We start from the raw sequence: 22,780 nt of genomic DNA, 5'->3' as shown, positions 1-22,780 counted from the left end.
ATCCCAACGGTAGAGGGCGCTATAACACTTATACAACATCAGCAGTTTGATTTGTTTTTTTACTGGTGCACGTCGGTCAGTTCGAGAACAGTGAGCGCTCTTGGAAACCATAAAGGTATAAATTCGTCTTTTTGTGATTTATAAATAGTTGTTAAATACAAATTTTGTCTTTAATTTGTTGATGGCCAGGTTTTATCATGAATTAGTGTCGTTAGCAATGCTGTGGAGCTGTTTGTCTTCTGGTGTGTCGTATGTCAGGTCTGTCCTCTCATGTAAAAGCGTCGTACGGTTATTTTCTCGTGCGGTGTAGGGACAAGTCGGTTGGATCTAAAGGAATTTATATAGGCATGAAATGTCTCCGTACAGTAGTGCAATGCCATTGGTTGTCCATGTTGTCAACTGCGGGTCTTACATGAGTCCATATCTTTACTTAAATATAGATACACAACAACAACAACAAGAATGAATATTCAGATTAATTTTAAAATTACGTTTTACTCAAAGGGATAGTTCACCCAAAAATGAAAATTCTCTCATCATTTACTCACCGTCATGCCATCCCAGATATGTACGACTTTCTTTCTTCTGCAGGACACAAACGAATATTTTTAGAAAAATATCTCAGCTTTGTAGGTCCTTTCAATGCACGTGAATGGTGATCATACCTTTCAAGCTCCAAAATTCGCATAAAGGCAGCATAAAAGTAATTCATATGACCCCAGTGGTTAAATCTATGTCTTCAGAAGTGATATAAGTTTAGGTGAGAAACAGATCAATAGCCTATAGTGCTTTTTTACTATAAATATCCACTTTTACATTCTTTCACATTCTAAAGTGTAAGTGGATATTTTCAGAGAATTTTCCTTTTTGAGTGAACTATCCCTTAAATGCTTTAGGGTAAAATTATAGCAAAGAGTGTGTCCATTTTAGTGCAATATGTTCACATCAAACTAGTTTTACTCACTAAAAGCCTTTTATAGACAGTAACCTTATAATAAACACATTTTCAGCATCACTTTGTGTTATCTATAAACAGAATATTCTCTTTTCTTTGTCAGCGTTACAGCATGCAGAGTCTGTCAGTGCAGGCTCTGGCCCTACGGCAGCTGGGCAGACTGAACTCCTTGCAGCTACTCACGCCATGCCACGGCTCCAGCCTTAGCATGTGGTGCCCACAGACATTACATGCTCGTCAGCTGTGGGGTTCGGCCACACCCCAGACACACCGGATAGCCATGTGGCCAAAATCGTGGGAAGCTCGGCAGAACTTTCCACTCCACCAGACTCGACTAAAGAGCACAAGAAAAAAAGGAAGGCATATTGCAGTTCAGCAGCAGGAGGAAGAGGAGGAGGATGTAGATGCAGAGGCTAGTGATAACGAGGACGAGTTTCGAGATGACCCAGGTCTACCTAAAGACTACAAAGACCATGAAAGGACTGTGCATTCTCTGCGATTCGATCTGGTTTTGAAGGCCGGATTGGACATTGCACGACAGTAAGTCAGAAAAACTATTCATCATGTCCAAACCAGTGAGTTACAAAAGGATGTTATTTAGCTTGATGTTTTGACAAATTGCAGTGACTAAGAAACACCATCTATATCTTTTACAGTGGTGTGGAGGATGCTTTTTATAGCCTCAAACTGAGACTGAATGGTCAGAGTCTCTCCAAGAAGAGTAAAATGGTAAGTCTGCGCCCTCTAATGGCTGTCTAAGAGACAATTATGTTCAGAAATATCAATTTGATTTCCTTATCTTCTGTTTATTTATCTATCCCCAGCCCAAATTTGCTGAAAAAATTCTGGAAATTACACAATAAAGAAACTCATCCTGCCTGTTTTACAGTCTTGCCATTTCTATATTAACTGAACTAACCTGAGTTGTGATGCAGTGCAAGTTTGCCTTCAGACTGAACTTTTGATTTTGAATTGCAGCAATTACTTTTAAGTGAGGATAATGACCCCTCCTAGGAGATTTTACACAACTTTTATTCCTTTTATGAATAAACCAAAAATGGATCTGATCTGGAATCTTAAAAGGATAGTTCACCCAAAAATGAAAATTCTCATCATTTACACACCCTCATGCCATCCCATATATGTGATTTTCTTTCTTTTGCAGAACAAAAATTTTAGAAGAATATCTCAGCTCTGTAGGTCCTCACAATGCAAGTGACCAGACAAAAAGCCCCAAAAATCACACAAAAGTTATCCATAAGACTCTAATGTGGTTAAATCCATATCTTCTGAAGTGATACGATCACTTTATGTGAGAAACAGCTAATTATTTAAAACCTTTTTTACTATAAATCTCCACCTTCAAATTTTGAAAGTGGAGATTTATGGTAAAAATTTACTTCTCACCCACACTTTTCATATTGCTTCAGAAGACATATATTAAACCACTGAAGTCTTATGTGTTACTTTTGTGGCCTTTATGTGATTTTTTTTTTGGAGCTTCTCATGTCTGTTCACCATTCACTTGAAATTTAAGGACCTACAGAGTGGTATTCTTTTAAAAATCTTTGTGTTCTGCAGAAGAAAGTCGTACGCATCTATAATGTGATAAGGGTGAGTAAATTATATGAGAATTTTCATTATTGGGTGAACTGTCCCTTTTAATAAAATAACCATGGCTGTGTTTCTCCCTACAGGTTAAAGTGGGTGATACACTGGATCTGATCATAAGTGAGGATAAGGAAATGGACACAGTATTGATGAAGAGAGTGATCTTAAAAAAGGTGGTTGGAGAGACAAAAGATGAGGAAAAGCTGCGAGTTATTCTAAGAAGCTGGAAAAACCTACAACTTCCCAGAAAGGATATGTTTAAGCAGTGAATACCAATTCTGCGTGTTTTGAAAGGTGAAATGTAAAAAAGTGGGACAAAAGTGGTATTTTCGATTCCACTCTCCAGCCGTTTGTTTCTGAATCTGCAGACTGATAATTTAATGAAGTTTTATCCTCTGCCCAACAAAAACTGGGTGTTCTTTTCACAATGATGCACATGACAATAGTTCTCATTACTCTTTCATACAACTCAAAGACATATGTATAATCTTCAGTTTTAGGTCACAAATAGAACTCACACATTCTATTGTTTAGTGGTGGTTGTGGTTGTGGTTATACTCTATGCATTGTTTGTTTTTTACTAGATTCACAGAAATTCAGCTGCTGTGGTAGACTGTGATAATGGATAAGGTCTAGGATGTTGTGTGGTGAGAGACAGTTTGTGGAATTAAAAAAATGTGAGGTAAAAGCTCTAATAAGGATGAAGGTTTAGGTGGAGAGGCCAAACCAGGTTAGAGTCTTCTAGACTTCAAGATGGTAATCACTTTTCACTTCTGAACATTTTGTGGATTTCTGATCCATCATTTATGATTGTTGACTTTGTTTAATTTGCACTTACAGACCCAGATTAAAGAAATTGACATTTTTAGACAGCTTTAAATGCCTTCTTTCTTCTTTGTTATGATGGTCAATGGTGGAATATGCAAAATATACAAAATTAAAAGAGTCTTGTCAAAAGCAGACCCAGTCCTCTATAGAGACTTTACTTATAACTTAAATAGTAAGACTGTGTTTTGACATATCAACAAATTAGTGTATCTGCCTTTCTTTAGGTTTTCCATGGTTTTCTCTGACAAGACACACATGCTTCTTTTGCCTAATATAAGCAAAAGAAGCAAGTACATCCCCCACATTATTTAAACCATGATTAATGGAAACATGGGTAAATGCACCCCCCCCCATCCCCCATATTTTTGAAGCAAAATATAAATAAGGCCCAACATGACATCTATTATTTCCAGGAAGCAAGTTTTTATTTAAAATATATATATATGTAACCTGTTGCTATTATTAAGTACATATGATTAGGATTGACGTCCTGTAAGCCAGGACGTACTTCAATAAGTTGATAATTAGAAAAGCCAGTGCTGCAACAATGCTACCTACAACTAAAAACAAATTGATATTATATAAATCTTCTCTGCCCCTACACAAACTAAAGTGACCTATTGTTTTTAAATATCTTAATGTTTACATTTAAGTTGATTAAGACTACTGTAGCTTTTAGACATTATAATTACAACAATAATATTTTGGCATATAAATAGTGTATATACTAATATTTCATTGTCAGGTGATAGTGGCCTCAATCACAAACTTTTCTGTCACCTACATACCATCTTGTAAAGATTTTAACTGGACCTCAAACAAGGACAAGATTCATTAATATGCTTCAGCTTATGGACTTGTGCAAATAACAACTATATTGTGTAAAATAAAGGAAAACATGACTGCACTTTGCAGGAAATATTGTTAGGAATAAGTCACAGTGTTATTTGATCTCTTTGCCTTCTTAAGAATGTCACATTTCTTGCGATTAGGGCGCCTGCAGCGCTCGTCAATGCTTGGCACACATTCGTAGTGCCACACCTCCTCCATTTTGTCAACAGGGTAAACGGCCTCCACATAATGCCGAATAAGTTGAAGACGCGCCGGGTCCAGCTGTTTCTTGTTGCAGGCCCCCGAGTGGTTGTACTGCAGCCGTAAATTTTCCTGTGTAAAAAGCTCCGGGAAGAGACGGACGAGAAGGCGGGCGGCGAAATTTCCAACAGACAAACTCTGTTGGACAATCTCCCTCACTTCAGCGTCTGTGAGAAGGTAGTCAGAAGGCACTGGGAAATCTGGGATGGACACGGAGAGGTCCTCAAGAGGAATCTTGCAGAAGTCTTTGCTGCTTTTCTCCAGGGGTAAGGGTAAAATTTCAAAATCCTCTTTCAAACGATCTGAGGTGAGAGGGTTGATTTGGCCAGCAGTTAGCAAGTCTTTTGGGTCAGGCTCTTGGTCAGGTGAATAGGATTTCCGTTGTTGCTGGTATGAGCGGCGTTGGTCAGTATCCCGTCGCCTACAGCGCTCATCCAATTTTCCAACAAACTCAAGGGTCCAGATACGGTCATTACTAGCCTGTGGGTACAGAAGCTGGACATAATGTCGGATGAGATTGACCCTCACGGGATCCAGCTGTTTCTTCCCCAGAGATCCGCTGCAGTTGTAGTGTTTTCGTGCATTCTCAAAAGTGAAGAGCTCAGGGAACATGAGAACTAGGAGACGGGAGGCAAAATTTCCAATGGATAAACTGCATTCGTAGTTGTTCTTTAGCTGTCCCTTCGTAAGTAAATAATCCTGAGGAACATCAAAGTCTGGAAGAGGAATCTCCAGGTTGTCGAAATCCACAGGCTCCAGCCATGACTTCTTAGACCTGCGAATTGTTTTCTCATAATCACATAGGTCAGTGATCTTACTAATGGGAATGTTGTCATCTCGGTTAGTGTCACGACCATTACCATTGGCCGAAGCATTCTCTATTGCTTCCTCCATGCGCTGTACGCACAACTGCAGCCAAGTGTCCTCTGGGACATCAGGGAAATTGGCCTCCATGTATTTTCTTATAATCTCTAGTCTGTCTGAGTCAATGATCAATTCTCCAATGCTGTTGTGGCCCTCTGGCAACTTGCCCTCCTCAAACACCTCTGGAAAGAGTCTATTTAACAGGAAAATTACAAGATCTTCTGGGGAGGTTAAGTCTTCAGAGTCATCAACAGACTCCTGGTGGTCAAACACTATGTCTGAGTTGACATTATTGAGATGAATATCATTGCTGTTCTCTCCAGAGTTGGGGGAAAGACTTTCATCCTGGGCATTTTCACTGATGAAATGGCAACCGTGATTCTGTTCAATGTCAAACCCGATAACCTGTTTCCTACACACCTGGCCACTCTCCATGTCCTTCTGAGCCCAGAAATGATTAAAGAAATCATTGATCTGCAGCAGACACTCCGTCTGCCAGACATTTTCATTTTTCAACAGTGGGTAGCAGACTTCCACGTAGTTTCGTATTAGCTGGAGGTGCAATGAGTCTAATGTTCGTTTCGTTGTCAGGCCGCAGACTGTGCAGCCATGTGTGCATTCCTTTGCTGTGAAAAGTTCTGGGAAAAGCTGCACGAGCAGCCTGCAACCCAGCTCGCCAGCAGTGGATGTTTGCTCCATCAACTGGGTCAGCTCATCACCAGTCAGCTGGTACTCACGAGGAGGCTGGAATTCCATAACTATCTCAGAGGGCCTCATCTGCTTTTTGATGCGCGTCACTTCCAACGAGAGCAAATCCACCTTACTATGCAGCTGAGTCATGCTGGAATTCAGTGTGTTAAGGAGGAAGAACATCTTCTCAATGAGTGGGTAGAGGTGAGAATCCAAAGCTGTAGGAGATCCTGTGACCCCCACACTGGGGGAGGCCTTAAACATGTGATGCTTTCCAGAACTGCCCAGTTTTTGGAAGTGGACACCATTATGGCTTGCTCTGGATTCATTGTGAACTCCATGCTGTTCCAGATTACATATGGCTTTACGCTCAGAAATGCGATGCGTGATGCTGTAGAGTGGTTTCCTGTATGAAGAGATGGGTATTTGCTCCTGAGGAGATAATCCGTGAGAGTATGATCTGCTTCCATCATCTGAACTGTCATCTAGAAGATGTTCACCTTCCTAGATAGAAAGCATAAGAGATAAATAGATTATTTTAATGGTTTGTATTAATATAAAGGTCAGGACTTTAAACCAAATAATTAGGATTGGCTTGTTCTTTTAAGGGACATTTCACAATTTTCACAAAAATGCACTAACATGCATATACTGTATGTCTGTGCATATCATTATATATGCCTAAAATGCAAATGTGGGTCAAAAACTACACAGCCATCTACTTTTTGACAAATTTTACATGAAGTGGTCTTTTCATCTGATACTCCAGGTATCCCTTAGTGTCTTTAACCATGTGAACTGACTATTTAAAAATTGTAACTACCCCTAATATATGGCCCATGTTTTTTCTATGGTATTCAATGCATTTAACATTAGTTTTACACTTGTAATACATGAATTGTTTTCAGATCCCATCTGTTATATAATATATGTTAAATACCATGTTCATATTTATGTGTAAGTATAGTAAGCTGTCATTCAGCCGATGCTTTTATCCATAGTGCATGACATTATACCTATTACAGGGACAGTTCCTGAGGTTAGATGCCTTGTTCACAGTATCTCCCAAATACAAGCTTATAACAGTAGAGGAAGTGAAGTATGCCTGTGACATCATAGATGTTCCACTTCATACACACAGGAACTTAATCTCACCTGTGTCGTCACCTTGACTCTCTTCCTGCTATTGGGACGTTCCACCTCTGTTGTAAGACCATCAGGACCTGTATGTGTGGCTGACCGTTTTGTAAAACGCTGAAAGAAGCTTTCCATCTTTCCCTCTGCGTTTTCAAAAACATCTGCATCTTTCTCAACTTTAACTTTTGGAGAAAAATTAAAAAGGTATTCAAAACTAAACAAGAAACATACATGATCTCAATTACTTGCACAGCTTTAATGAGGTCAAAGGGCACAGAGAAATTAGGTTTAGCAATAATATACTATTCATCCATACACTTTTAATAAAAATATGTCTCTGTGTGACACATTGGATAATTCAACTCAAGACTATTTAGGGGGTTACATGCATGTCAGTAAACAGTGAAAATTGTTGAAAGGTCATAAAGGACAAAGAAAAGTGAAAATTATCTGAGCATGTATTATTATTTACATACTTTTATCAGGCACTTGTCCATCTGCATTAACCATGCACACAGAGGAGCTCATGTCCTGAGAGAAAAACACAAGATCCATGACAGATAACTTGAAAATTAATTAAGTCACAAATCTAATCTGCTGCCAATTAAATTGCACAGTAAACACATTTTCTTTACCCACTTTTTAATTCATAACTAGTTATTCAGGGAATTGAAGCTTAACCCTGTAAATACTAACAGTTACCTCAAATTGTAAAACAAACAAAAAAGGTTTACTCAATCTTATTTTGTTTTACTATTCTTACTAGTTTTAAGTTACTGTTACTCTTTAAACCCTAAATTTGTCAGTAATAAAAAAATGTAAGTGGTCCTAAATAAACAGTACATGAAATGTCACATTTTGAAATCATAACTTAAATATATACTTTAAACTTTGGCTTCAAGTACTACTAACTCAAAATTATCAAGTACAAACTTGCAGCTGTGTGGAATACCCATAAGCCCTTGTGCTTGAATAATTAATGTATGTTTAGTCAAAATAAGAGAACTTCTGTAGAAAAATAATAATTGATATTTAAAAAATGTATACAGTTTTAATTCTTATTACTGTTGTTGTTTTGTTTTGTAGCTGGTTGATAGTTGTGATTTGTGTGAAGTCTTCATTCAGGTGATTAGTGTTACCTCTGGTGAACTTGAAGCTTGTTCAATTTAAGTAATTCTTCTCTACTCAATTGTACTTTACAAAAGTGCACTAAGAGGTACTGAAAAGAATCCAATTTGCCATATGGCTAATCGAGATTCCAGTGTCCATTATACTGTATAAAACGTGCTCACTGATTCTTGAGATAAGGGGCAAAACATGTCTTAAACTCCTAAACAAAGTGATTAAAAATGCAACAGACTAATAAATATAAATATCAAATGAAATGTAGGAATCTGTAAGATATCAAACAATACATTAAGAAAACTTTAATCAAAGTTGTGTCCTCACTTTGTGATTTGTTTTTTAATCCTGAATAAAACAGAAAATGTCCTGGTCAGCTTTAACTCTGCATACCCCTTTCACACTTCCTGATCATGGTGTATGCAACAGTAGGACATGTGGTCTGGTATGTTTGATATTTTTCATATTTTAAACAAACAAAATCTGTGGTCACAGCTTCAACTTGTCAACTCTGTCATTCTCATTATTATAATTTCTGTTAAAATTGTGGGATCAATTTTGACATTTTAGCTTAGTTTATAGGCATCTTTAACTGAGGGAGAAAAAAATGGCTACAGTGTACAACACATGGTTAAGATGGAAAAATATAAAATTTTGTCAACTCAAGTCAGAATTTTAAGAATAGTATGAAAACAGGGAAAAAATGAAAAAAAAAAAAATATATATATATATATATATATATATATATACTGAATGTATTTTATCTCTTAACTCCTTTACTGAACAATATTATTAGATAATTAAAGACTTTAAACTTGTTGGATGAATCAAATTAAAATGGCATGCTTTTTGTTGTGTCTGATGGAGTTGACACAAATGACAGTAAGATGCAAGTTATGAAGTGAATACATGTCAATTTAAAAACAAAAAAAGCATTTTTACAAAAACCTGTTCCCTTACATCGTCTGTTAGCTGAGACCTTTGTCTACAAATATATCCATTTCAAATTAATTTAGTATTAAAAGCACAACACCGACTCCTCCACAAACTCAGAGTAAGCCAAAAACAATTTTAGCTAACAGCTATTGATAAAGATGGCTAGCTAGCTAATGCTGACATAGGCTATCATATAAATGCAGTCAATGTATCATAAAAAGAAAATGTATTCAAACTACAGTCTAATAATATACAGTCTCAAAGTTTGTAGTAAAACAGTCATAACTGTGTAATTTTAATTGTGCTACCTCATCTATCAGCATAATGGGAATCGGTGTCTTTGTACACTACGTCATTGTTTTGGTCGACGCTCGCTCGCGTCCCTTTGGAGTGTGTGCACGAGCAACAGGTAGCTGGCTGTAGTTCACTTAACAGCCACAAGTGTCATTATACCAAGGGTTTCTGGAACTTACATACTGCACCTTTAGCGCAAAAATTCAGTTTGATTGAGCCAAATAACTGTTTACTTTATAAAAAAAAAAAAAAAACGATTGTCTTAAAAGTTCTAAGTAAGGTCGACTAATTCAATTTTACAGTGTAGAAATAAATGACTGACATATTGACAAAATATTACTAAATGATCATTTTAAAAGAGGAAGGCTTTGGCCTTTTGGATGACAGTAATGTCAACAATACTGGTCACAAGTGTCACTAAAGCGTGGGAAAATCGTGAGGGATTAATGAGTTTTATAATTGTCTATATGTGAGAGATGTTTCACTCTGTTTATTTGTTCATGTCTTGCACCGTTAAGTCTCGCCAGGATACCGGAGAGGCGCTGCTTCACCGTACCGACCCCCGTCCACCGGCACCACTTCCTCATTCTTCCACTGGAAAGCCCACGGGTCGGTACAACCGGATAAACATACAGACTATCGGTTCTCTGCTGCGCTACTTCTGCGTCCCTAATGTGGATTTACGTATGCCTTTAAGAAACTATATATATTTCGTGCCGCCCTCCTCTGTCGTGTTTTCCCCTCCCTTCCCCGTGCGCAACACTCTCCCTCTTGCGTGACGCGGCAAGAAAAACATCAACCGATGAGTTTTCACTCCGTCTCGTGCAACTCGGTACGCTAAAACTACCTGCACGTCACAAATAAAACTCACCTTTGCGACGCTGAGCAGCTGTGAGCAGTTTGTTAAGAGGTAACAGCCATTGCCGCGTCTTTAAATCTGGTGGATTTGTCCACGGTAACTGCTGTCCGTGTTTCTCTCCGCTGCTTTTTTTTTCTCTAGTCAGTGCCCTCTCGCGTGACGTGACTGTACTGTGTCATTTCCGCACAACTGTGGGTTTGCTGTGGGCTCCTGCCAGCCCACCCCGCGTGAATCCTTGCGCTGCTGCGCCGTGTGGCCGTGAAAGACGCACAGTATGGAACGGCGCGCTGTGGCGTGGGACTTCTCGTGATAGTCATTTGGAGAGGTCACGCGATTTGTTGGGCTGAATTACACGAGTGTTTTTTCATCCACGTATAATAAGCCCATGACGGCACAAATTTAAATTTCAGTATATAGCTGATTTTTATTCAACCTTAATAATATAAATATGATAAAAGACATGTTACACTGTGTAGGGCCTATTGTAGCTATATAGCTGTAATAAAAACAAACCAATATAGCCTAATGTAAACAAAGATGCAAAACGCCAAAATAAAACTTGTAACAGTTTAATTATAAAGGATTTTTTTACGTGTTATAGTACATTGTGTTATTTAGTACATTTTTATTTTAACAATACAATTATGTTTGGGTTTTCAATGCTAATGCTTTGTTAAAGGAATATTCCGGGTTCAGAAAATTAAGCTCAATCGAAAGCATTTGTGGCGTAATATTGATTACCAAAAAAAAATTATTTCGACTCATCCTTAATTTTCTTAAAAAAAAAAAAAAGTCTCGGTTACATTAGCCTAAGCCAAGGCACTTACAATGGAAGTCAATGGGGCCAATCTGAAAAATTAAAATACTCACCGTTTCACAAGTATAGCCACAAGATGTAAACAATATGCGTGTTAATATGATTTTAGTGTGTTAAAATGGCTTGATAAAGTTTTCAATGTAAAGTTATATCCAATTTTACAACTTTGTTGCCATGACGACGTAATGCGCAAACACAAACCCTAAAACAACAGTAAAAATTATAATTTAAACAACTTTACAGACCAAATAATACACAAGTTTTAATAGAATTAATATAGTCCTAAATGTTTTAATAAAATTATAATCTTCACATTTCTGCCTTTAAACGCTCCAAATATTGGCTCCATTCACTTTCATTGTAAGTCCTTCACTGTAAACTCAATTTTTGCTTTATATAAAAGACGAGTCGAAAGATTTTTTTTTTTTTTTTTTTTTTTTTGTGGTAGGCTAATCAACACTATGCGCTATGTCGATTGAGCTTAACTTGTGTTGAATCCAGAATATTCATACAATATCCAAATCATTACCAATTACGTTTTGTAACAGAACCACAAGTATAGACAATTTATTTTCAAAGCCAAATACTTAAAAAAAGATTAAGCTCTGTGACTAATGCAAGTTGCTGTTAATAATTAGACAACTCTATTGAGATTTTGGTATGTCTTGACTCAGTTTCCCATCCCATTTGATCTGGAGAAAAAAAAACATTAATTGAAAGATATCAGTTGATTTATGCGTATTCCAGTTTTGCCCATATTAATAGTCCCGGATTCCATTGCGTATTGAGGACTGGACATTTCATCTAGTGTTATCTGTCGCCGTCTAGTGGACATGAGCTGAACTGCAGCGTAAAGTCACGTTATTGTCCTGTTAAAAATGTTTTTGTTATGTAAAAAAAGGCTATCCATTGGGAGCCTTTAGCAGAAGGTATGCTTAAAAAGCAGGATAAGACTTTATATAGCATATGAAACAGTATCTTTCACTGTAGACTAGAGGCAACTCGCTCAAATCAGGCCACTCCTGTACTCTTGCACACTTCAGACACTAATCAGGTGCACCCAATGTGGCTAATGTGCCGTAACGCACATTAGAAATGACTGCATTAGTGATGTCTGCATAAAGTCATGGAGCCGTGGTTCTTTGGGGTGTGGGTGAGTGTGATGGAGCGCCGATCATTATTCAGGTAATGTGCCACGTTTGAGCCATCATGCGATGAAATTAGCGCGAATGTTGGATGTCGGGACGCACGCGTGCGCAGGGAACGGGGATCTCCCGCTGCTCGTTAAAAAGTAATTTCAATGATGTGCTCATCTAATTTTTTTTATCTCATGAAAGGAAAAAAGCGCATCCGTCTAACAGAGGAGGAGGAATTCATGGATCAAGTGTAGGGCTTTGTCTATCTAAAATATTACGATGGTAACCGGTTTCTGCCACGATATCAGTTAAGGAACTATATAGTTAAATTAATAGTTCATACAAAGATGAAAAGTCTCTTATCATTTACTCACCCTCATGCCATCTCATATTCTGCAAAACACAAACAAAGATTTTAGAAGAATATCTTTTCTAAGTAGGAAGTGTACATTGAACAGAACTTTGGAGGTCCAACAATCTTATAAAGGAAGCATAATATGACTCCAGTGATTAAATCAATATCTTTAGAAGCAATGTGATAGGTGTGGGTGACTTATTTAAGTCCTTTTTTACTATAAATCCTAACACAAAATTTTCACATTCTGAAAGTGAACGTTGAGATTTATAGTAAAAAAGGATTTAAATATTGATTTCACCCAAAGGGATTGCATCGTTTCAGAAGACATAGATTAACCACTGGAATCGTATGGATTACATTTATGCTGCCTTTGTGATTTTTGGAGTTTCAAAGTTTTGGTCACCATTCACTTACACTGAAAGGACCTACAGAGATGAAATATGTTGTGTTCAGCAGAAGTAAGTCATACGCATCTGGGATGGCACAATGGTGAGTAATTGATGACAGAATTTTAATTTTTGGGTGAACCATCCCATTAACATCATTAAAAAATTACTGGGCTATTTGTCTCAAGGGCCATATCTCAGTAATTAAATAAGGTTTTTATACAAAAGGAAAACAATTAGCCTACCTGTGTTCTCTTGCTGTGGTTGTGTATTGTTTTGAACATTTTAATGAGAATATATTTAGTTAATCCTATTTTCAAACTAATATATCAATATAAAAATATGTTTTAAATAAATGCAAGCAAGAAAACACAATGAAACCCAAATGTACATAAGTTTAAGGTTCTAGAACTAGAAAAAGGTTCATTTAAACCTAAGAAAGTTCCAAGGTCACGTAATTTTCATAAATGTCAGGTCAGGGTAGGTCGTCACATGCATTTTAAATGTTGTAATTTTATATAATTACAAATATATAAATGTATATTTTTATCTGGTCAATAATAGTGTAAAGTAGCTGTTTTGTTTTCATAAATTACTTTAATGTATATGCACCAACATAAATTTACTTTAAAAAAATAAACCTGAGAAATATTCACTGGTATAAAATGTGACAACTAGCCCCAGTTCAATTCAATTGCCTTTCACAACACACATAATTTCAAAGCAGCTTTACAGAAGATCAGCATTAACAGACGATAAGAATGTAATGTCTATAAAGTCGATGAATCATCATTGTGCAATTTAGATAAAATAACGATTCTTAATAGTGTTTAAAAATTATTAAATAATTATTGTATTATTAACCCCAGTGAGCAAGCTGTAGGCGACTGTGGCAAGGAACACAAAACTCCATAAGATGTTGATTAATGGAGAAAAATAACCTTGGGAGAAACCAGACTCACTGTGGGGTCCAGTTCCCCTCTGACCAGTCTCCCTTGTTTACCACAAAAAGGTAATTCTGAACCAATATCCTATCAAATTGGGTTTCTAAAGTTTGCCAAGAGTAGAGACATTCTGAAAGCTTTATCAAAATGGCATTCAGGTTTGTCATGACACCTGGAGTGATGGAATGCACCAAAAAAAGGAAACATGATGACATAAAATGCCGAAGATGTGTATTACACATCTGTCTGTAGCTGGAGAGACAGAGCACAAGACATCCATCATCCTACAGCAGAGGGACTTTAAAAGTCTATTAAGTGAAGCACACAGCATGGAAATTTGTCTGCCTCAGTTACAGGAAAAACTGTTTACTTATAAAGGGCTATACCATTATGTTTATTTTATCACTTATACAGTGTGTAAAAAAAATTGACTTTCAGTGCACATGGAACAAATGTTTAAAACGGATCTTGGATCAGCCTCTGTCTGTCCATAAATAACTAATAGTGGTGAAAACACAAAGGGGGAGGAGAGTTTCCTGTCTGTTTGGAATAAATGATCTTGGAGCTAGACTGAAGTGAAGCTGGTGTCCTCTACTTACTCTCTCTTACCTGTGCAAGACCAGTCACTATGTCATCAGGAGATCAGATTACCACAAACTGCCAAACCACAAAAATTATTTCCATGCGCAAAAACAGAGACAGGATCATGTTCCAGGGTGATGATAAAGACGGCTATAAATTCACACATCAAATCTGTGTATGTCTATCTTACGATTGGCTGCTGTCTAACCCCATAACACACACAAACACACAAATCAACTATATGTTTAAAACAAGGAAAATAAAAGTTCAAGCTAGATTTTGGTGAATCTGAGCCAACAGCATCTTTATGTTGTTCTATCATTTATGTCTGTTGAAAGATCCACAAATGAAAATGTCTAGGGTTTAAAGGGATAATTCACCCAAAAATCAATTTCTGTCATCATTTACTCACACTTGTATTGTTCCAAACCTGTATGACTTTCTTTCAATGTCCACAAAATGAGATGCTACACAGAATGGCGGCCTCAGTCACCATTGACTTTCATTGAATCTTTTTTCCCATGCAGTGAAAGTGAATGGTGACCGAGGCTGTCATTCTACTTGACATCTACGTCTGTGTTCCACAGCAGAAAGCACTACAGGTTTGAAACAACAAAATGAGACTACGTAAATGATGACAGACTTTTCATTTTTGGATTAACTATTCCTTAAATTCTTTGCTTCCAAAGTGTCTGCTACGTTGAAAACAAATCAAAATAGGCAAACTTCCACATGACTACTTGAAATCCCTATGATGTGTAGATATCTTAAACCTATAATTCCTTCTACACACAGACCAAATGACCTCAGTTCACAAACGATTCCCAATACCATTTCTCTGTTTTGATAATTGCCTCTAATATTAAAGTCCAAATGAACTCTGCTCAGGGCAAGAGAGAGCACAAGACTTTGCCTCTGACAGGGTGATGATGTGTCAGTTGGAGAGAGCTGCTTGTCCTGTCTTCAGTCCTCCAAGTTTTCACAGGTCTGCTCGAGGCCAAAAGGAATTTTTCATGTATGACCAGAGGGCTGTCCCGCTCCTACCAAGTGGAGTTAATGTACTATCCTGCCCAAAATCTCAAGTCAAAGATAGTCAGCAAACGTGTGTGTGTGTGTGTGTGTGTGTGTGTGTGTGTGTGTGTGTGTGTGTGTGTGTTGCAGGTATGCTTAAGCACAGTGGTTTCCAACTCTGCAGATTTTGTATATCTCTCTTGTCTGACACACCCAATTCAGGTCTTGGAGTCTCCACTAACGAGCAGATGAGTTGAATCAGTTGTGTTTGATTAGGGAGATATCCAAAATGTGTAGTGTTGGAGGGAACCACTGCTAGCATTTGTTTTTAAAGACCCCATGAAATCAAAATTTGAGTTTTGTGGCTTTTAGTCCATGTCTGCTTGCTTCAAGATCATCTACATGTTTGTGTGCTCCTAAATGTTGACAGAAATAATTTTTACAACCTGGTCTCATGAAATCGTTACTATACCAAAATGTTGCTAAATAATTTTTTTGTTGCTTATTGTACGTATAGTGGCAGTTTTCTAGTGAAACACTAAAGGCGATAGATACAACAATACATTTTAACTTGTTATAACGGCAACACGTACTTTCCTTATTGGTCTGAGGAGTGAGAGCCTGCGGCTTCTTCGGAGTGGCTCAGCTTCCCTGGACCTGCGAGGACGCCAGTGTGCACACATGGAGATAGAAACCAGCTTCCCCAAGAGAGACGCGCTCTATATTTTAATGGCAGAAGTCACAGGAACGGAGCGGAAAGGGTCCGGCTAAAATTAGATGTGTTGTAGGACCAGCACCACCGGCATAAATTAGATGTGACGCTGGGATTGGATCATGCATTGCGGCCGACGAGCCAGGAAGCTGAGCTGCCATTCCCCTTATACGCTGAGGCCCAGGAAAGCTATAGGCCGCAATAGAAGCTGCCGCTCCTTGTGCCCCGGACTTAGGAGGTGAGCATTTATGGCTGGTATACCTGGAACTTACCCTCTCATCACCCCACTTCCTTAACATTCATAGTGAGGATGTCAGATTCCTCTTTATTTTGGACGCTTTTCCTCTTTTGATCACTTGTTGTTTCCAAGGCCTGACGTCACACCCACTGTGTCTGTCTCTTGCTCACTCTGCCAGAGTGGTGGAGAATGAGCAGTTGGGAATCACAGATAACATCACTTGACCCTCTCGTTCACTGGTTAGATGGAAAACCTGGAGCGGGACAAAGAATCCACAGGATGGCTTTGAAACCGCCAAAAGGGTAAGTGGCACTTAATAAGCATTTACCCTGCTGTTGGTTTAGTCCGTTATGCTTAACCCATGTTTTCTTGAGCGAGAGGGTGGGCTGGCCAGGAGAGGTATCCCCTACAGCCCCACTCCGACCGAAGGGTCTGGTTGAGGAAGTAGCATTCTCTGGTGGATGGCCCTCAGAGGCAGGGTGACAATGATGAAAGGGAGGGGCAGCTTGTTCCATCACAAAATATAGACACTTTCTTTTTGCCGTTTCTCTCAAAATGCTTTATATATATTTTTTTACATAAAAACAATTTTACTCTGGTGTATGACTTGTAAGGTGATACATTTTAATGTTTGCATTACATATCCAACAGTGCTGTATCTCAAATGATAGAACATTGTGTTTGCGATGCAAAGGACTGAGGTACAAGTCCTGAAGAACACGCAAGCCGACATGCAGCCTGAAAGTGTCATAGATGCTCCACAAAATAAAAAAGTTGCTTCTGAAACTGTTTTTAAACTCCCATTTGCTTTTATGACACTATCATCAGATTTAGGTTTTAGTTTTAGAGTACGCGTGTTTTTTGTTATTTATTTAAAACTCGATAGAGCTTTAACCTTAAAAACCTCTTTTTTGTTTTTATCTCACATTTACTTTTTGTTACTATTGGTAGATTTAGGGTAGGGTGGTAGGTTTTGTTCATTTAATAATCCATAAAGCATAAACCTTAAAAATCAAATCTGTTCAGGAGACAATTGAACTTGCTTTAAGCAGCAAACAGTGGATGTTTCAGAACTGCTGTGACACATATAATGAACCACTTAATATCATGTTGCAAAAATGTCACCATTGTCACATAATTTTCATATACGCATTGAATATCTACATTCTTTTGTTTGCAGGATAACAGACCAACAATATTAATTACATCCTCATTTTTGTAATTATACTCAAAATGAGAATTCCCCTCACCACAGCAAGTAGAAAATTGTACAAAGCTGCAGCATTAACTAAAGGATATAAGATAATTATAAAAGAAAGGACAAGCCCTTTAATAGCTCCTGCCCAACTTCCTATTTTAATATATAAAAACTGCTCTCGCCAAGCCATTTTATGGGGTCTTTAAGATAGTCGGTAGCTAAGAACTACCGATGTTCCTGCTCTCTCTATTTTCTGAATATTCTTCATTTACTGTCTCTCTTCCCTCTGTCCTTCAAACAATAGAGGTGTGTGTGGGGCCCAGTGCATACTGGTGGTGAACGTCACTCCCCTACGCCCTGCCTGACATCCTTGTCGTAGTTTCATACCCCCCCACCCCTGCGCGGTCACCCGGGAAACCACAGGCAGCCCATGCTGGCGCCAGCTCTCTTGCCGAGCTGATCAATACTGCAACATTTCCTGCCCATTCACTCAGGTCACACACTCACCTCATTAATTATTACTGCCAACAATGCTGCTGGAGCACCCCGGGCACCCACAACACACACAAACACACTTTGCCATTGGTTTTTGGACAAGCATTTTGGTTAATAACGCCCCCTATAATACCAATATGTTTTTTCTCTTGTCATGAATCAACTTAGTCATATCAAAAACATTTTTTGTCTTTTTTAAGTGCTTTATAGAAATATTAACCTCTGCCAGGTACCCCAGGGAATCTTTTGGCACATAGTCTGAAAGTTTCTGAATAAATAAAGAGAGACTACTGAAAAAAAAAAAAAATGCAAGGAGATTACAGCTTGCAGACAGCGTGTTTTATTTTAAAAGATATCTCTGATTTGGTGACCAAATGCAAAGTGTCTATGAGAATTTTTACATAGAATGTAAACTGGATTGTGCAGTCATGTGTGATAATTGACTTTTATTTCCTCTTGCACACTTAATGGGATAGTTCACCCATAAATGAATGGGTGATTCTGCCATAATTTCTGTCATCATTAACTCACACTCATGTTGTTCCAAATCTGTTTGACTAATCTTCTTCTGTCGAACACAAAAGGGGACATTTTTACTATACAATGAAAATGACTTCTCATCTTTGTTTTCCATGGAAGATAAAACAAATCAAATGGGTTTGGAACAACATAATGGTGAGAACAAGATGATAAGATTTTTCATTTTGGGTGAACCATCCCATTAAATCTGTATTTAAGACATATGTCAGTTCTACACCAGCATCATCTTTGTCATCTGTAGAGCTGTATCATTGTCCTTCAAAGAAAGCAGGTCAGAACTTCAAAACTCCATGATCAGAGTCCAAGAGGGGCTCAGGTTCAGCATGAATCAACTGCTTCTGGATCAAATAGAATTGGATTTACATCTACATCCAGCTCAAAAACCATCTTCAGAACTTGGTGACGGCGCAGGCCATGTTTTCCAGTGCTGACCGAGCCTCTGAGGGCGGGAAACACTTCATGGCCTCTAAAGCTTTGTTGCCGTGGTAACTGCACAGATCTAGCGCTTGGCTCACGCCTCTTTCCATCTTTATCAAGCCCCAGAGCTGCAGAAGACATAAGGCAGGAGGAGACATTTTTATATCACTCCATATTGATCAAACAGAAACATGAACATATTTACAGATGAAAGGGATAGTTCACCCCCAAAAATTTTTGTCATCATGTACTCACCCTTATGTTGTTCCAAACTCGTATGATTGTTTTTTTCTTTTCATAAAAAAAAAACATGTTATGCAAAAATTTTAGGGACTAACAGTCTTAGTCACCATTCACTTGTAATTGTATAGAATGCAATGAAAGTAAATGGTGACTGAGGCTGCAAATCATCTAACATCTGCTTTTGCATTCCACGGAAGAAAGAAAATGACACGGGTTTGGAACAAAATGAGGGTGAGTAAATGATGACATAATATTGCTTTTTTGGGTGAACTATTCTAATATACACTGCCATTCAAAAGATTGGGGTCTCTTACTCATTCCTTGTTATTATTTTTTTCTTCACATTTTTGAATAAGAGTAAAGTCATCAAAACAATCGAATAACAGACAAGGAACTATGGGAATTAATTTGTGAATAGAAATAGTTTTGATTTATTTTGGATTTTTTTTTTATTTTAGCATCTTCAAAGTAGCCATCCTTTGTCTTGAATTTGCAGACATGTACTCTTGGCATCTTCTCAACCAACTTGAGGTATTACTCTGGTATGCGTTTTAAACAGTATTGGAGTTCCCATCTATGCTGGGCACTTATTGGCTGCTTTTTTTATTATTCGGTCCAAGTCATCCATTTCAAAAACGTAATGAAATTAATATGTTGGCACAATTATATTTTTGTCTACAAAACTAATGTCAAACATTTGAGTATAAGACTTAAGATCAAAAGCTTTTTAATCATGAGAAACATTTCAGTCAAATGACCCCAGACTTTTGAATGGCAGTGCATATCTGTTTAAATTGAATATATAAATACATTAAACACATTATACACATTGTTTGGCAAAAACCCAGAAAATCCCCCGTTGCAGCTCCTCAGTTGTTCTTCTTTAGAAAGACAAGTACACCTCTTTATCCACTTGCTTTTGTACACTCAATAAAAAAAACAATACACTTGGTTTCATTAACATGTACTGAGCCAAAACATTATGACACTCACAGGTGAAGAGAATAACATTGCTCATCTCCTTACAAAGGCACATGTCAAGGTCTGTGTAGATTAGTAGATGGTAAGCGGACAATCAAACAGTTCTCATAGTCAATGTGGTGGATGCAAGAGAAATGGGCAGGAGTAAAGACCTGAGTGACTTTGAGAAGAGCCAAATTGTTATGGCCAGATGACTGGGTCAGAGCATCTCTGAAACAGCAAGGCTTGTTGGGTGTTCCCAGTCAGCAGTGATGAGTACCTACCAACAGTGGTCCGAGGGATAAACCACAAATCGGCGACAGGTTGTTTGGCGCCCAAGGCTTATTGATGCTCAAGGGCAATGATGGCTATCCCATCTGGTCCAAACTGACAGAAGGTCTACTGTGGCATAAGTCAGAGAAAATGTTAATGATGGTTACGAGAGGAATGTGTCACAACACACAGTGCATCGCACCCTGCTGCGTTTGGGGCTGTGTAGATTCAGACTGATCAGAGTGCCCATGATGACCCCTGTCCACCGCCGAGAGTGCCTACAATGGGCACACTAGTGTCAGAACTGGACCTTGGGGCAGTGGAAAAAGGTTGCCTGGTCCGATGAGACCAGTTTCTTTTACATCACTGTGACAAGCCAGTGGAGGGAATATGATGTTCTGGGCAATGTTCTGCTGGGTTAACCTAACCCATAACCCTGGGTCTGGCCATTCATATGGACAGCAACTTGACATGTGCCAACTACCAGACATGGGGACTTGTGACTTGGACTCGAGTCGACTCGAGTCGCTATTTTTATGACTTGTGACTTGACTTGACAAAAAATAAAATACTTGAGACTTGACTCGGACTTGGAAGTTAAAGACTCGGGACTTGACTTGACTTGAGAGACGAAGACTTGAATGACTTGAGTGTTAATCACATCATGTTTTCAGTTTGAATATAAAATATATAAATTATTTTAAAAAATAAAGTTGATCCAGCTGGAGCGCAGGCTGAGAATAGTTTTGTCATGACTGGATCACGACACTATAGGCTATCATCAGCCATGCCCTCTCGTACCTTACGCACACCACGCCCACTTAGATCAGATAACCCATCAACATGTCAGCCGGAGGGGTAACGTTACCGAGGGTCATCGCTTTCGGCTTCAAAAATGATTATCAAGATGGTAAAAGACGAACAGCGCTTTGCAAGACATGCAACGTTAAGATCGCGGACAGCCAGACGACAACCTCCAATTTCGTCCGCAATTTGAAGAGCCATTCTGCCCAGTAAGTGCTTGTCAATTTGTTAATTTTATCTGGTTAGTTGGTAGTTAGCTAATGTAATAATAGCAGGGTTCCCACGGGTCCTTGAAATCCTTGAAAGTTTGTGAATCTGAAAAATAAAATTCAAGGCCCTGGAAAGTTCTTGAAAATAAACATACATATACAGGTCCTTGAAAGTGCTTGAATTTATTTTGTGCAAGAAGTTTTCTGGAAAAAAAAATCTGTCCATTAATTTTTTATTTCGCCAACACTTCGTGGCTTATGCTGCATACTAGCCTGCTTGATTTACGTTAGTTACGCGCATTTAAGTGTTTCCCGCGCGAGGTACTTTGTTTTGTACGTTGCCATGACGTTCACGCGCGCTGGTACCTCAACGTTTCCCACTCACAGACACTGCAAAAATAGGCTTATGGATATACTCTGAGTGTGTGTGGGAGTGTGAGAGCGCGAGAGTGAGTGAGTGTGTGTGTGTGTGAGTGAGTGAGTGAGTGAGTGTGGGTGTGGGAGAGAGAGAGTGTGTGAGAGTGTGAGTGTGTGTGTGTGTGTGTGTGTGTGAGAGCGCGAGCGCGAGAGTGAGTGAGTGAGTGTTAGTGTTCTCTTCTGCCTGAGAAGAGTCCCATCATCCAGCTGGTCCTGAGGCTCCACACACAGACTAACACGACTAACAATAATCAGCCTCAGGACACGGACACCTTCATCCACACAATCCGGCACAACCAAATGATAAAAGCACAAAAAGAAAAGTACCGAACTTATTGGAATGAAACAACACAAAAACAAAGTAAACTACAATGTTATTTGACCCTAAACAGAGATTACACGACAGCAGAATACCTGAGTACAGTCAGAGACCACAAACTGAGGAAACACATGACAAGGTACAGACTGAGCGACCACAGCCTGATGATAGAGAAGGGCAGATACAGACAGAGCTGGATGCCCAGAGAGGGCAGGTTATGCCCGTACTGTAACCAAGGACAAATAGAAACAGAGCTGCACTTCTTAACCACCTGCCCTAATTATAATGACATTCGAAAACACTTCTTTCCCAAATTTGAAATGATTTGTCCCA

General features: G+C 38.5%; 3 protein-coding genes across 3 annotated transcripts in view; 1 reads left to right on the top strand and 2 right to left on the bottom strand.

The window, feature by feature from the left end:
- Window positions 1–40: 40 nt before the first annotated feature.
- On the top strand, window positions 41–3,555 carry mtres1 (mitochondrial transcription rescue factor 1). Its single transcript, XM_052151772.1, has 4 exons — window positions 41–115; window positions 1,059–1,495; window positions 1,612–1,684; window positions 2,653–3,555. Exons 2-4 carry the CDS (start codon window positions 1,068–1,070, stop codon window positions 2,833–2,835), a joined length of 684 nt encoding a protein of 227 aa, XP_052007732.1. The 5' UTR covers window positions 41–115; window positions 1,059–1,067; the 3' UTR covers window positions 2,836–3,555.
- Window positions 3,556–3,805: 250 nt separating this feature from the next.
- Window positions 3,806–10,554, bottom strand: LOC127661168 (BEN domain-containing protein 3-like). Its single transcript, XM_052151771.1, has 4 exons — window positions 10,401–10,554; window positions 7,654–7,708; window positions 7,196–7,359; window positions 3,806–6,544 (listed from the first exon to the last, which is right to left on the bottom strand). Exons 2-4 carry the CDS (start codon window positions 7,703–7,705, stop codon window positions 4,319–4,321), a joined length of 2,442 nt encoding a protein of 813 aa, XP_052007731.1. The 5' UTR covers window positions 7,706–7,708; window positions 10,401–10,554; the 3' UTR covers window positions 3,806–4,318.
- An 8,035-nt stretch (window positions 10,555–18,589) lies between these two features.
- The window catches only part of pdss2 (prenyl (decaprenyl) diphosphate synthase, subunit 2), a 47,207-nt gene continuing 43,016 nt past the window's right edge, over window positions 18,590–22,780 (bottom strand). The window contains exon 8 of the mRNA XM_052151310.1: window positions 18,590–19,350. Within this exon, the coding sequence (XP_052007270.1) occupies window positions 19,195–19,350 (156 nt within the window). The 3' untranslated portion in view covers window positions 18,590–19,194. The remainder of the gene's footprint in view (window positions 19,351–22,780) is intronic.

This window comes from Xyrauchen texanus, chromosome 20 (genome assembly GCF_025860055.1).
Source record: "Xyrauchen texanus isolate HMW12.3.18 chromosome 20, RBS_HiC_50CHRs, whole genome shotgun sequence".
Lineage (NCBI taxonomy): Eukaryota > Metazoa > Chordata > Actinopteri > Cypriniformes > Catostomidae > Xyrauchen > Xyrauchen texanus.
The sequence above is the reverse complement of the archived record's forward strand: the minus strand, read 5'-3'. Positions and strand labels throughout refer to the sequence as shown.